Below are 15,586 nucleotides of genomic sequence, written 5' to 3' on the forward strand. Positions count from 1 at the left end.
TTTATTTATTTGATTATTTTAAGAAACAAAGTAAGTGCCTAAGAACCTACCGCTGAAATAAACTTTATCTATGTTACTTCCTTCTGTCCCACCCATCGTTCAATGTACTTCTCGTCTTCCCTCTCTCCATCCAGTGTAACCCTTAAGTTGAATTCTGTTTATCATTTTCTATTTATGTATTTTTTGTAATCCTGAAAAAGGTGTTTGTAAATAAAATTTTAACTTGATAAAAAGTATCGTGCTCTATATACATTTTGGGAGTGTTTTGTTTTTTCTTTTTTTGGAGACAGGATCTCGCTCTGTCACCCAGGCTGGAGTGCAATGGCATGATCACAGCTCATTGTAGCCTCAACCTCCTGCCTCAGCCTCCTGAGTAGCTGGGACTACAGATGCACACCACCATGCCCTGCTAATTTTTTATATTTTTGGTAGAGACAGAATCTCATTATGTTACTCAGGCTGGTCTCTAACTCCTAGACTCAAATTATTCTCCCATCTTTGCCCTCACAAAGTGCTGGGATTACAGATGTGAACCATTAAGCCTGGCCTACTTTTTTCACTTAATATTATATTGTTAAGATTCATCCATAAGTTTATTATGATAGTTCATTTATTTTGCATGCTATATGATACCAGCTGCACTAACATGCTACAGTTTACTTAATCTTCTGTAGTTTGTTCTTTGGGTTTTCAATTTGAGTTACTGTGAATTGTGTTGCTGTAAACATTTTTTGTACATGTGCAAGTTTCTCCTGGTGTATACCTAGAAGTAGAATGAGTATTTCATCTAATATGTAAATGTGCAACTTTTGAAGGAAATATCCAAACGTTTTCTGAAGTAGCTGTTCAAATTTGCATTTCCACTAACAATGTGTAGGAGTTGTTACAAAGCCACATATTATAACACGTGGCATTGCTAGGCTTTTAAATTTTTGTCAGCTAATTGGTTCCAAAATGCTACTTCATTTTTGTCTTGGCTTATGTCTCCCTGATCACTAATCATGTTGAAATGCCCTTCATGTGCTTAGTGGCCATATGTATTTCCTCTGTGAAATTCTTGTTTATGTTATTTTTCAATGGGGTTAATTATGCTTTTTTAAAAAAAAAATTTATTGATACATAGTAGATGTACATATTTTGGGGATACATGTGATAATTTAATACCTTCACATAATTTATAAAGATCAAATTAGTATAATTGGGATATCAGTCACCTTAAATATTTGTCTTTATGCTAGAAACATTCAAATTATCCTCTTATAGCTATTTTGAAATATATGATAGATTATTGTAAACAATAGGCACCCTACTGATTTGTCAAACACTAGGTCTTCTTTCTTCTGTTAAACTGTGTATTTGTACCCATTAATCAAACTCCCTTCATCCTCTTCACCACCCCACCCTTCCCAGCCTCTGGCAACCATCAGTCTACTTTCTATCCTGAAGATTTGCTGTTTTAGCTTTCACATGTGAGTGAGAACATGAGATATTTGTCTTTCTGTGCTTGGCTTATTTCATTTAACATAATGACCTCCATTTCCATATTGCTCCAAATAACAGGATTTCATTCTTTTTTATGGCTGAATAATCTCACATTGTATGTATATACTACATTTTCTTTATCCATTCATCCATTGATGGACACTTAAGTTGATTATATATTTTGGCTATTATTAATAGTGCCATAATAAAAACAAGGAGTGCAGATATCTCTTTGATATATTTATTTCCCTTCTTTCGGATCTGTATACCCAGTAGTGGATTGCTGGATTATACAATAGTTCATTTTTTAGTTTTGCATAACCTCCATACAGTTTTCCATAGTAGCTATACTAATTTACATTTCTACCAATAGTGTTTATGAGGGTTCCCCTTTCTCCACATCCTCACCACTTATCTGTCATTCCCTTTTTGTTAAAAGCCATTTTAACTTGGGTGAGATGATAACATTGCGGTTTTGATTTGCATTGCTCTGATGATTAATGATGTTGAGTATTTTTTTATATACCTGTTGGCCATTTGTATGTCTTTTGAGAAATGTCTATTCAGATCTTCTGTCCATTTTTAAATCTGATTTTTTTAATCTTCTCCTGTTGAGTTGCTTGAGCTTCTTATATATCCTGGTTGTTAATCCTTTATAAGATGGGTAGTTTGCAAATATTTTCTCCCATTCTGTGGGTTGTCGCTTTACTTTGTTGATTGGTTCCTTTGTTATGCAGAAGCTTCTTAGTTTGATGTAATCCTATTCATTTATTTTTGCTTTTGTTGTCTGTGCTTTTTGAGGTCTTACTAAAAAATTTTTGCCCCGACCAGTGTTCTGGAGATTTTCCCCAATGTTTTCTTATAGTAGCTTCATAATTTCAAGTCTTATATTTAAGTCTTTAATCCATTTTGATTTGATTTTTGTGTACGGTGGGACACTGGGATCTAGTTTCTTTTTTCTGCAATGGTTATCCAGTTTTCCCAGAACCATTTATTGGAGGAACTACCCTTTCTCTATTGTATATTCTTGGCACCTTTGTTGAAAATGATTTATCTGTAAATGCATGGAGTTATATCTGGATTCTCTATTCTGTTCCATTGGTCTATGTGTCTGTATTTATGCTAGAATCCTGTTGATTTGGTTATTATAGCTTTGTAGTCTATTTTGAAGTCAGATAATGTGATTCTTCCAGTTTTGTTCTTTTTGCTCAGGATTGCTTTGGCCATCTCGGGTCTTTTGTGTTCCGTATAAATTTTGGGATTGCTTTTTCTGTTTCTATGAAGAATGCCGTTGGTATTTTGATAGGGAGTGCATTGAATCTGTCCATTGCTTTCAGTAGAATTGTCATTTTAACAATATTAATTCTTCCAGTTCATGAGCATGGAATATCCAGTTTTTGGTGAACTCTTCATCAGTGCTTTATACTTGTCCTTGTATAGATCTTGCACTTCTTTGGTTAAATTGATTCTTAGGTATTTTAGATTATTATTATTATTATTTTTTGAGACATAGTCTCACTAGGTCACCCAGGCTGGAATGTAGTGGCACGATCTTGGCTCATCTCCGCCTTGCCTCCCAGGTTCAAGCTATTCTTGTGCCTCAGCCTCCCGAGTAGCTGGGATTACAGGCATGTGCCACCATGCCAGGCTAATTTTTGTATTTTTAGTAGAGATAGGATTTTGCCATGTTGGCCAGGTTGGTCTCAAACTTGAGGCCAGGTTGGCCTCAAGTGATCTGCCCGCCTTGGGCTCCCAAAGTACTGGGATTACAGGCTTGAGCCACTGCACCTGGCCTACTTTATATTCTTTGTAGCTCTTTTAAATAGGATTTTTTTCTTAATTTCTTTTTCAGATTCACTGTTGGCATATATAATAGCAGCCGATTTTTGTATGCTGATTTTATATTCTTCAACTTTTTTGTTTTTGAGACAGGGTCTTGCTCTGTCTGGAGTGAAGTAGCACAATCATAGCTCACTATAACCTTGTGCTCCTGGGCTCAAGCAATCCTCCTGCCTCAGCCTCCCGAGTAGCTAAGACTACAAGTTTGCACTAGCACAGGTGGCTAATTTTTAGAATTTTCTGTAGAGACAGGGTCTCATTATGTTGCCCAGCTGGTCTTAAACTCCTGGGCTCAAGCATTCCTCCTGCCTCAGCCTCCCAAAGTGCTGAGATTACAGGTGTGAGCTACTGTGCTTGGTTATATCCTGCAACTTTACTGAACTCGTTTATCAGTTCCAAGAGTTTTTTGGTGGTCTTTAGGTTTTTCTAAGATTATGTCAGCTATGAACAGTGCTAATTTTATTTCTTCCTTTCCAGTTTGGATGCCCTTTATTTCCTTCTCTTGCCTGGTTGCTCTAGGCAGGACTTGCAATATTACGTTGAATAAAATGGTAAAAATGATCATCCTTGTCTTGTTCCTGATCTTAGAGGAAAGACTGTGTTTTTTTTTTTTTTTTTTTGAGATGAAGTCTCACTCTGTCGCCCAGGCTGGAGTGCAGTGGCGCGATCTTGGCTCACTGCAAGCTCCGCCTCCCCGGTTCACGCCATTCTCCTGCCTCAGCCTCCCGAGTAGCTGGGACTACAGGCATCCGCCACCATGCCCAGCTAATTTTTTGTATTTTTAGTGGAGACAGGGTTTCACCGTGTTAGCCAGGATGGTCTTGATCTCCTGACCTCATAATCTGCCCGCCTCGGCCTCCCAAAGTGCTGCGATTACAGGCGTGAGCCACGGTGCCCGGCCTAAGACTTTAACTTTTTTTAAATTCAGTATGATATTAGCTGTGAGTCTGTTTTATATGGCTGTTATTGTGTTGAGGTATGTACCTTCCATATCCAGTGTATTGAGGGTTTTTGTCATAAAGGCATGTTAAATTTTATCGAATGCTTTTTCAGCATCTGTTGAAATAATTAGGTAGTTTTTTTCTTGGTATCACATTTATTGATTAGCACATATTGAACCATCTTGCATCCCTGGATGACTCTTACTTAATCAAGGTAAATGACCTTTTTTTTTTTTTTTTTAATACTTTAAGTCCTAGGGTACATGTGCACAACGTGCAGGTTTGGTTTGTTACATATGTATACATGTGCCATGTTGGTGTGCTGCACCCATTAGGTAAATAATCTTTTTAATGTGGTTTTATTTAATTTGGTTTGTTACTTTTGAATTTGGTTTGTTACTATTTGGTTGAAGATTTTTGCATCTATTATCATCAGTGATACTGGTCTGTAGTTTTTTTGTTGTGTCCTTGCCTGGTTTTGGTATCAGAATAATGCTGATTTTGTAGAATGGGTTGGAAAGCATTCCTTCTTCTTCAATTTTTTTGAAGAGTTTGAGTAAAATTAGCATTCATTCTTCTTTAAATGTTGAGTAGAATTTAGTAATGAAGTTGTCACATCCTGGGCTTTGCTTTACTTTTAATTATGGCTCTGATCTCATTACTTGTTATTAGATTGTTTAGATTTTTTTATTCCTTCCTGGTTCAGTCTTGGTAGGTTGTATGTATCTAGGAATTTGTCCATTTCTAGGTTTTCCAATTTTTTTGTATATAGCTGTTCATAATAGTTTCTAATGATTCTTTGTATTACTGTGATTTCAGATGTTATGTGTCCTTTTTTGTTTCTGATTTTATTTATTTGGATCGTCTTTCTTTTTTCTTAGCCTGGGTAAAGGTTTGTCAATTTTGTTTACCTTTCCTGAAGATTTTTCATTTCCTTGATCTTAATATTGTTTTTTTAAGTCTCAATTTCATTGATTTCTGCTCTGATCTTTATTATTTCTTTCCTTCTAATAATTTTGGGTTTGGTTTGTTCCTGCTTTTCTAGTTCCTTGGGGTATATAATTAGGTGGTTTATTTGGAGTCTTTCTACTTTTTTGATATTTTCGCTATGAATTTCCCTCTTAGTATGCTTTTGCCATATCTCATAGATTTTGGTATGCTGTATTTCCATTTTTATTTGTTTCAATGCATTTTAAATTTTTTTCTTATTTTCTTTATTGGCCTATTCATCATTTAGTAGCATGTTGTTTAATCTCTATGTGTTTGTGTAGTTTCCAAGGTTTCTATTATTGATTTCTAGTTTTATTCCATCGTGGTCTGAAAAGAAACTTGATATTTTACTATAAATCATATTATTCAGTGATTTATTGAGAACTTGTTTTGTGGACTAACATGGTCTATCCTCGGTGTATGCTGGATATCCATATGCTGATGAAAATAGTGAAAATAATGTGTATTTTGCAGCAGTTGGGTGAAATGTTCTGTAAATGTCAGTTAGGTTTATTTGGTTTAGTCTGTAGTTAACCTCTGATGTTTCTTTGTTGGTTTTCTGTTTGCATGATCTGTCAGAGAGAGTAGATAGTAGTATTTGCTTTAGATCTATAAACACTTGCTTTATATTTATACACTTGGGAACTCAGGTGTTAGGCGTATACATATTTATAATTGTTATATTCTCTTGCTAGATTGACCCCTTTATCATTATGTAGTGACCTTCTCTGTCTGTTTTTATAGTCTTTGCTTTGTAGTCTATTTTATCTGATATAAGGATAGTACTCCTGTTCTTTTTTTTTTTTTGGTTTCCAGTTGCACAGAATATCTTCTTCCACCCTTTCCCTTTTGGTCTATATATCTTTATAGGTGCGGTGGGTTATTTGTACGCACCATATTATGGGGTTTTATATCTTTATGAACTCAGAGACTCTATGCCTTTTAATTGAAGAATTGAGCCCATTTACATTCAGTGTTATTATTGATAAGTGAGGACTTATTACTGCCATTTTGTTGCTTGTTTTCTGGTTGTTTTGTAATTGGTCTCTTCCATTCTTATAGTCTTCCTTTGTTAAGAAATTTTCTCAGGTTGTATGTTTTAATTTGTTGTTTTTTATTTTTAGTGAATCTATTACAGGTTTTTGCATTGCGGTTACCATGAAGCTTACAAAACATATACATATGACATGTTATTATAAAGAGATAACAACTTAGATTATAAAGAAAAGAATAGAAGCAAAGAAAAAAACTCTACACTTTAACTTTTTACCCCTTATATTTTGACTTTGTGTTTTGTCAATATACGTATTTCTTATATTGTTTGTTTCAACAGGTTGCTATTGGTATTACTGTTTGGGGTAGATTTGTCTTTTGGGCTTTATACCAGAGTTATGAGCAAACTGCATACCATAGTGACAATATTATTCTGGGTTTCTTTGTGTATTTACTTTTACCAGTGGATTTTAGACCTTAAAATGTTTTGGTTTTGCGCATTAGTGTTTTTTTCTGTTCAGATTGAAGAAGTGCCCTTAGCATTTCTCATAAAACAAGTCTCGTTGTGGCCACTTCTCTCAGCTTTTGTATGGGAAAGACTTTACTTCTCATTCATATTTGAAGGATAGCTTTGCTGGAGAGAGTATTCTTGGATGGTGTTTTTTTTTTTCTTCTTTTAGAATTTGAAAATTTCATCCCACTCCCTCCTGGCCTGTATGGTGTCTGTTGAGAACCCCGTTGCTAGATGAATTGAAGCACCTTTAGATATTGTTTGCTTGTTTTCCCTTACTGCCTTTAGGATCCTCTCTTTGTCTTTAACCTTTGAGAGTTTGATTATTATATGACTTGGAGTAGTTTTCTTTGGGTAGTTTTATTTTTTAGGTTGTTGCCTTTGGCATAAAGACAGGCAGTTCACTTTCATCTATTAATATTATATTTAGCCATCCTGCTAAACTTTTCTATTATCACTAATAATTTGTTTTTTTTTTTCTTGAGTGGGTGTGTTTTTATCAAAATGACCATATCAGGTATAAATAATGATAGTTTTATTTCCTCCTTTATAATCCTTTTGACTCTAATTTATTTTTCTTGTCTTAGTTCCTGGCTAAGACCCTCCAATAAAACCACTTGCAACTTAAAAGAGAATGCCTTTTACCATTTCTCCATTTAGGATGATGTTTACTCCAGCTTTTTTATTTTTAATGTTCTGTTATTAATTAGTGTGTTTATTATGAAAGTATATTAAATTTTTTCAAATCCTTTTTCTGCCTCTATTGAGATGATCTTCTGTATTTTCTTCCTTTTACTAGGTTAATGCAGTTAATTATGTTTGGATTTTTCTAATATTAAATCATTCTTCCAAACCTGGGATAAGCCCACTTGGTCAGGGTGTATTCTCTTTTTATGCACTATTGGGTTAAATATAGTAGTATTTTGTTCAGGTTTTTGCATTTAAATTTTTGAATGAAATGTGTCTTAATTTTTCTTCTTCTGTAATGGCTTTGACTTGTTTTAGTATTAAGGTTATCCTGGCTTCATGAAATGAGTTGGAATTTTCTCTTATTTTTAGTGCCTTGAACAATTTGTGTAAAATTAAGGTGATATACTTCTTCAAATTTTTGTAGAATTGACCTGTATATCCATGTAGGCCTGGTATTTTCTTTGCGAGAATATTTTAAAATACTGCTTCATTTCAATAGTTAAGGGACTATTGTGGCTCTTTATTTTTTCTTGAGTTGGTTCTGGTAAGATGAATTTTTTTAAAAGATTTCTTCATTTCAGCTTAAATTTTCAAAATCATTTCATATGGTTGTTATTAATATTCTTTTACTCTTTTAAATCTTATTTTATTTTTAGTTATATTTCTAATTCCTAGATTTCTCACTTGCATGTTTGTGTGATAGTGGTTTTATGTATTATATTAACCTACCACTCTTTATTATTTCATACTTTTATTAGGGTAGGAACCTGGCTGATCTTATTTCTCCTTTTAGCCACCTTCAGTCCTTCCTGTAAATTGACTTAAACTGAATCTTTCTGAACCACTGTTTTGATTATTTTATTTCTATATTCAAAATGTCTTACTCTTTGGGTAAACTCCTAATTACTCAAGGCCAGTGACTTAACAAGGTGAAGAATAACCCCACTATGACTATAACCACACTAGTACAAATGACCAATATGCTCATTGTCTCTTGAACAACAAGCACATCAAACATCTTAATTTGTTCTTTTGTTCACACTGTTCTCACTTTTTAAAGTGAATTTCCTTCTCTATTCTCTAGTTCCTACCAAGCTTTCAAACCCCTATTAAAATTTCACATTTGTGAAAAAACTTTCTCTGATACTCCAGTATAAAATGATTTTTTCCTTTACTATTTTATTTTTCTGGTGTTCATCCCTTTTTTCTGTGTATCTTTCTTTATAGAGTCTTCACGAGCAGGACATTTATACTTTTTTTCAGTATCACTTTCTCTTGGGAAAGCTACTGTTACATTCTCAACCTTTTTCCTTGACTATTAAAAAATTTAAAATTGTATGTATTTATATTGCTATAGCTGTGACTCAATGAAGATTGACAATAATTTTTTAACTTAATATATATATATTTTGTATACTTTAAGATACATGTGCAGAATGTGCAGGTTTGTTACATAGGTATACACGTGCCATGGTCGTTTACTGCACTGATCGACCTATCGTCTCCATTAGGTATTTCTCCTAATGCTATCCCTCCCCTTGCCCCCAACCCCCCGACAAGCCCCAGTGTGTGATGTTCCCCTCCCTGTGCCCATGCGTTCTCATTGTTGAACTCCCACTTACGAGTGAGAACATGTGGTGTTTGGTTTTCTGTTCCTGTGTTAGTTTGCTGAGAATGGTGGTTTCCAGTTTCATCCATGTCCTTGCAAAGGACATGAACTCATCCTTTTTTATGGCCACATAGTATTCCATGGTGTATATGTGCCACATTTCCTTTTCCCAGTCTATCATTGATGAGCATTTGGGTTGGTTCCAAGTCTTTGCTATTGTGAACAATACTGCAATAAACATACATGTGCATGTTTCTTTATAGTAGAATGATTTAAAATCCTTTGGGTATATACCCAGTAATGGGATTGCTGGGTCAAATGGTATTTCTGGTTCTAGATCCTTGAGGAATTGCCACACTGTCTTCCACAATGGTTGAACAAATTTACACTCCCACCAACAATGTAAAAGCTTTCCTGTTTCTCCACATCCTCTCCAGTATCTGTTGTTTCCTGACTTTTTAATGATCGCCATTCTAACTGGCGTGAGATGGTATCTTGTTTTGGTTTTGATTTGCATTTCACTAATGACCAGTGATGATGAGCTTTCTTTCATATGTTTGTTGGCCACATAAATGTCTTCTTTTGAAAAGTGTCTGTTCATATCCTTTGCCCACTTTCTGATGGGGTTGTTTATTTTTTTCTTCTGCATTTGTTTAAGTTCCTTGTATATTCTGTGTATTAGCCCTTTGTCAGATGGATAGATTGCAAACATTTTCTTCCATTCTGTAGGTTGCCTGTTCACTCTGATGATAGTTTCTTTTGCTGTGCAGAAGCTCTTCAGTTTAACTGGATCCCATTTGTCAATTTTGGTTTTTGTTGCAATTGCTTTTGGTGTTTTAGTCATGACGTCTTTGCCCATGCCTATGTCCTGAATGGTATTGCCTAGGTTTTCTTCTAGGGTTTTTATAGTTTTAGGTCTTATGCTTAAATTTTTAATCCATCTTGAGTTAATTTTTGTATATGGTGTAAGGAAGGGGTCCAGCTTCAGTTTTCTGCATATGGCTAGCCAGTTTTCCCAATACCATTTATTAAATAGGGAATCCTTTCCCCATTGCTTGTTTTTTGATTGACTATAATTTATATAGGCAGTACTTTAAGCTATTTTTATATTATTCCTCTGGACATCTACTCTTCTTTTGTATAAGCTTTGAAAAGAAATTCTCTAGTCTGGGGATTACAAAATCAAATGCCTTCAGTATCAGGTTGTCATCATGAATGTGTGAATTGGATTGTGTGTAAGAAATAGAGAGTAGAAGTGCCCTGATAAACTAAAGACTGTATACCCTGGCATAGGAATTCAAACCAAACTCTTAAGGTTCTGGGTCAGTCCTACTTGAGACCCTCTGCTCTAGCCTCATTTCTATTATTGAACTCTACTGCTTTATTTTAAATTATCTTAAAAGCCAGAGTTAAAGTAGAACACTTAGGTAAGCTAAAGATTTTTAAAGTTGAGAACTACCTAAATAATTCATACTGCAATAGATTTTTTGTGACGTGAGTTACAGTTCTTTCAAATAGAACTTTGACTATATATAAGATTATTTTTATGTGAGATTTAGGAGGACAAGGACCACATCTTTCTTATTCACTGTTCAGCCTTTATTACAATGTCTGGCACGTAGTAGGTGCTCAGTAAGTATTATTTGAATGAATGAATGAATGGCTGTACACCTTTAAATTTTCTTTTGTTTTTTGTTAATTTTGTACTATGTATAGCATAACCACTTGGTGGCACTAAACTCATTTTAAAACTTGAAGACAATATTCTCATACCCATGTACATTGTAACTTTTCTTCTCACAGACACATACAAAATGAGTTCTAATATATCATGGACAGTGTAAATTATTATTGACATCAAAAAAGAAAGTAACCACAAGAATTTTTTCTACTTCTTAAAATCCTAAAATAATGGATTACAAATTTGAAGTCCTTAGATTATAGAAATGTTTGATAATCTTTTCTGCCGTAGCCTCACTGCCTAGTTTAGCATTGGGTATATATTAAATCTTTAAGGTGTCTTGATTTTGAAAGAATGCGTTAATAAGTATAAATTTTAACTTCTCCTAACTTTACTCCTCCCACTGTGCTATCCTCAGATAATTTCACCTTAGGTAATTTAGACCTAAGATAAGGGAGTACTAAGTGTTACAGTGTTTTAGTCAACCACATTTATAAAGTCCTCTTTAATCATTAAAGTTTTCATCCAAATTTACTAAAGAACTGTGATTCGGATCAAAATACATATTCGTATAAATCAGCAGCAATGTTAATTGGATTCTGGATCTAACACTGCTTTTTCCTAATTCATCAATTTTAAGACAGTTTTGAATACAAAATGCTTAAAGAGAAGAATTGTAGAAGCATGGTGATGTTATAGTTATTGAGAATTAGGAGTACGAGACTATTCTGTAATGGAGAGTGCAGTCTTATTAAGGAATTTCTCAAATATACTTCAGTCAACAGTTCAGGAACTGGTAGATATTCATAAGATCTTAAAAACCTCTACCAACATGAGAAATAGAGAACTATAAGAATTAAAGAAGGAAAATAATTGAATTTTTTTCTTCTGAAATCAGGCAGGATAAAAATAGATAATTTACTAAAATGTAAAATCATAAGCTAATTAGCATTATTGGAAAGACTAATTACAATATAGTAACATAATACTGTAGTAGGACTAAGCTGTAATTTAAAAAATTATTCAGCTGTGTGATTAACCTTGCTGGTGTTCACACTGATCATCTAAGGTTCTTTCCAGCTTCATGATCTCAATACCATAGGTGCTTAGGCAGTGTGGAAGAAACTGCTGTTCATAAAGTGGTTTATAATCTTGTTGGAGAGACCACGTGTATGTACAGAGATAGCCTAGCATGATGGCTATGTACACAAATTCTAGAACAAGGTCAGCTGTGTGCCCTTGGGCACTTACGTCTTTGTGCCTCAGCTTCTACAAATTTAAAATGAAGATGATAATAGTAATCCTTCTGCATAAGTTGTCGAGAGGATTAAAAGAAATAATACATGTAGAGTGCCTAGAAAAGTAACTGGCACATAGTAAATGCTATCTAAATGTTTTTTCCTTTGGCTAGAATGTAAGGTCCAGATAATTTGTTAAATGATTATAGCTAGATGATAGCAATGTAAAGACTGTACATGATTGAGTGAAAAAAAATATGTGGACATTGTATACCCTGTTTGGGAATTTAAATGAGGGTAGAAACTAATGTGAGTTGGGTTCAGAATTTCTCTAAAATCACACAGGTGAATTGAAGCTTATGCTCGGTTATAAAATACTAATTGAATTTGAATAGGTAGAAATGAGTCTAGGAGGAAATGAATAGGAGAGGGGGACAAGCTCTGTTGGCTTAATCAGCTATGTTTTCCATCAAGATGATTGGTCTTGTTACCCTAACTGGATTGGTTTTTGGTAATATTATGAGTTCATTGAGTTCATTTGGTTTCCTAGAATTTTCAACTCCAGAATTGCAGCAAATTTCTGAAAATAGATTAGGATAGAAATTAAACATATTTATTCTGTTTATGCTGAGACTTCATAAAATATAATTTGAAAACTGTTCATGTTTTGGGGCCATTGTGACCAGTTAAAAACCATTTTTTATTTTTTTAAACACATTGATATCTTCACTTTTATATTTTATAGGTAATTAATAATGCTTGTGCTACTCAAGCCATAGTGAGTGTGTTACTGAACTGTACCCACCAGGATGTCCATTTAGGCGAGACATTATCAGAGTTTAAAGAATTTTCACAAAGTTTTGATGCAGCTGTGAGTACAATCTTCTTATTCCTAAAATGTCATATTTGTGAAAGTTTGTGTATTAATAGGCTACTTTAAAAAATTATTTTAGATGAAAGGCTTGGCACTGAGCAATTCAGATGTGATTCGACAAGTACACAACAGTTTCGCCAGGTAAAGAGACTTTATGTTAAATAAATACTGTTTCTTTCTTTGCTTCTTTGAGTTTCACTATTTTTTTATTTACCGTAGACAGCAAATGTTTGAATTTGATACGAAGACATCAGCAAAAGAAGAAGATGCTTTTCACTTTGTCAGTTATGTTCCTGTTAATGGGAGACTGTATGAATTAGATGGATTAAGAGAAGGACCGATTGATTTAGGTAATGCAGTTCCTGTTCCTGATATTTCACTTTTGACAGGGGAAAATCTGTTGGGTATTTACCCTCATTCAGTGCTGCTTAAATTTTCAAGGTAAAAGTGACTATGAGGTAACATAATATAATGAAGGCCTTAAGCTCTTCAGTGTGTTATATTAAGATATAGGAAGGACATCTTGACTACCATAGTTCAGTTGATGCCTTTGAGTTTTTCCCAAGTAAAATAATTTTTTAACCTATAGGTTACATAATTTATATTTTATTTTCCATTTAACATTTAAAAACTACCCTTAGTGAATGTAAATAGTTACTCTTGTCATTTTTAACCCATTCGTAAGGGATAGCAAGCATTTCTTAACATCCGTATTAAAGTATTTTCATTTGGAATTGGATAATTTATTGTTTTGCAATCAAGAAAATATTTTTCTTAAAATTTCTCTATTTAAATAGTGTGTTAATGTGTTATCCTTTCTGCAAAAACATAGATTGTTCTGATCCTACCCCGTCTCTAATGCTGAGCAAAAAATGATAAACACTTATCAAAGTTGAAGGTACAATCTGTGGCTCTGAAAGATTACTGAAATAATAGGTTCACAAAATAATTTTAACTCCTTATTTTGACTTCATTAAATTTTCTTTTTCTTTTTTTAATAATAGGTTTGAAGTCCAACACAACTTGTTTTAGTTGAATCTAATGTTATAGGCTATTCATAAAACTTTATACTTTTAGATTTTAAAAAAATTAACATGGGTGCATTTTGTTTGTACTTTTTGCCATGCCCCATGCGTAGAACCAATAGTTTATCTAATGCAGATTTACATGCTGCCTCTATATTTAAAAATATTTATTTTTCTATGTGTGTTATAAAAATTTATTTATGGAATTGAAACAACATAATTATACTAAAAAGAGTTTTACTGCTCTAAATTTATTAAAATATTTGTAAAAAAATATTTTGGGCCAAACTTTTGCATGTTAAAGTTGATTGTTCTTATTTTTATTTGTGTTAACTGTTTTAAAATTTCTTTCTAGGTGCATGCAATCAAGATGATTGGATCAGTGCAGTAAGGCCTGTCATAGAAAAAAGGATACAAAAGTAAATGCTCAGCTAATCTCATTGGCATAATATTCTGTTTTTTAAGTATTTTTTAAACTTGTATTTTATTGTTATTTTAGCAGTGTGCATTGAACATCTACTTTTTTTTTTTCTTTTTAATTTTTCGTAGAGACGGGTTTTCACCATGTTGCCCAGGCTGGTCTCAGACTCCTGAGCTCAAGCCATCCGCCTGCCTCGACCTCCCAAAGTGGTAGGATTACAGGCGTGAGCCACTGTGCCCAGCCAAACATCTACTTTTGATTGGGTTAATGCATTTAAGAAGTCTATTTCAGAAAATCTCTAAATTTCATGTAGTAGTATGTCACCTTGTCTTTAGAGAAGTTAAACATGCGGATTTCCATTAAGTTAGATAATTTTTTATTTTCTTTTTTTTATTTTTTGAGACAGAGTCTCACTGGGTCGCCCAGGCTGGAGTGCAGTGGCGCAATCTCGGCTCACTGCAACCTCTGCCTCCCGAGTTCAAGCGATTCTCGTGTCTCAGCTTCCCAAGTAGCTGGGATTATGGGCACATGCCACCACACCCGGCTAATTTTTATATTTTCAGTAGAGGTGGGGTTTCACCATGTTCTCCAGGCTTGTCTCAAACTCCTGACCTCAAGTGATCTGCCCGCCTTGGCCTCCCGAAGTGCAGGGATTACAGGCATGAGCCACTGCACCCAGCTAGGTATTTTGTACTGTTGGATAATTGACAGTTATTTTGTAGAGTTTTATTTTTGAGGGTTTATTTTTAATATTAAGCTCTTTATTTTGGGGTAATTGTATATTCAATTTCAGATAATTATATATATATTCAGTTGTAAGAAATAATACAGAGACATCTTGTGTATTTTTTATCTTTCAGTGGCAACATCTTGCAAAACTATAGTGTAATATCGCAGCCAGGATACTGGCATTGATGTAGTCAAGATACAGCAAAATTTGCTCTCCACAAAATCCCTTATATTGTTCTTTTTAGGCACAACCACTTCTCTCCCTGCTGCCTTTCCCTTTCCTTTACTCCTTAATCCCTAATTCTATAATTTTTGTCATTTAAAGAATGTTATATATGAATTTTACAATATGTAACCTTTTCGCATTAGCTTTTTCACTCAGTTTATTTCTTGGAGATTCTTCCAAGTTTTTAAGTGTATCAGTAGTTCATTTTTTTATTCATAGATGGTATTCTGTGGTATGGATATACCAGCTTTTTGCCTCTTCATCCACTGAAGGACATCTGGATTGTTTTCTATTTTTTGGCTACTGAGAATAAAGCTACAATAAACGTTTTTGTGCA

General features: G+C 33.9%; 1 protein-coding gene across 25 annotated transcripts in view; it reads left to right on the forward strand.

The window, feature by feature from the left end:
- The window catches only part of UCHL5 (ubiquitin C-terminal hydrolase L5), a 45,615-nt gene that overhangs the window by 17,589 nt on the left and 12,440 nt on the right, over positions 1-15,586 (forward strand). For 13 of the 25 annotated variants that reach the window (XR_010151430.1, XR_010151433.1, XR_010151434.1 and 10 more), the window contains exons 4-7: positions 12,720-12,845; positions 12,928-12,989; positions 13,068-13,198; positions 14,229-14,292. Coding sequence is in view for 18 of the 25 variants with exons in the window: in XM_024350677.3 (XP_024206445.1) it covers positions 12,720-12,845; positions 12,928-12,989; positions 13,068-13,198; positions 14,229-14,292 (383 nt within the window). In the remaining 7 variants the exon portion in view is untranslated. Of the gene's footprint in view, positions 1-12,719; positions 12,846-12,927; positions 12,990-13,067; positions 13,199-14,228; positions 14,293-14,422; positions 14,504-15,586 lie in introns of all 25 variants that reach the window. The other 12 variants (XR_010151423.1, XR_010151424.1, XR_002940274.3 and 9 more) reach the window with 1 other exon arrangement.

Source organism: Pan troglodytes, chromosome 1 (genome assembly GCF_028858775.2).
Source record: "Pan troglodytes isolate AG18354 chromosome 1, NHGRI_mPanTro3-v2.0_pri, whole genome shotgun sequence".
Lineage (NCBI taxonomy): Eukaryota > Metazoa > Chordata > Mammalia > Primates > Hominidae > Pan > Pan troglodytes.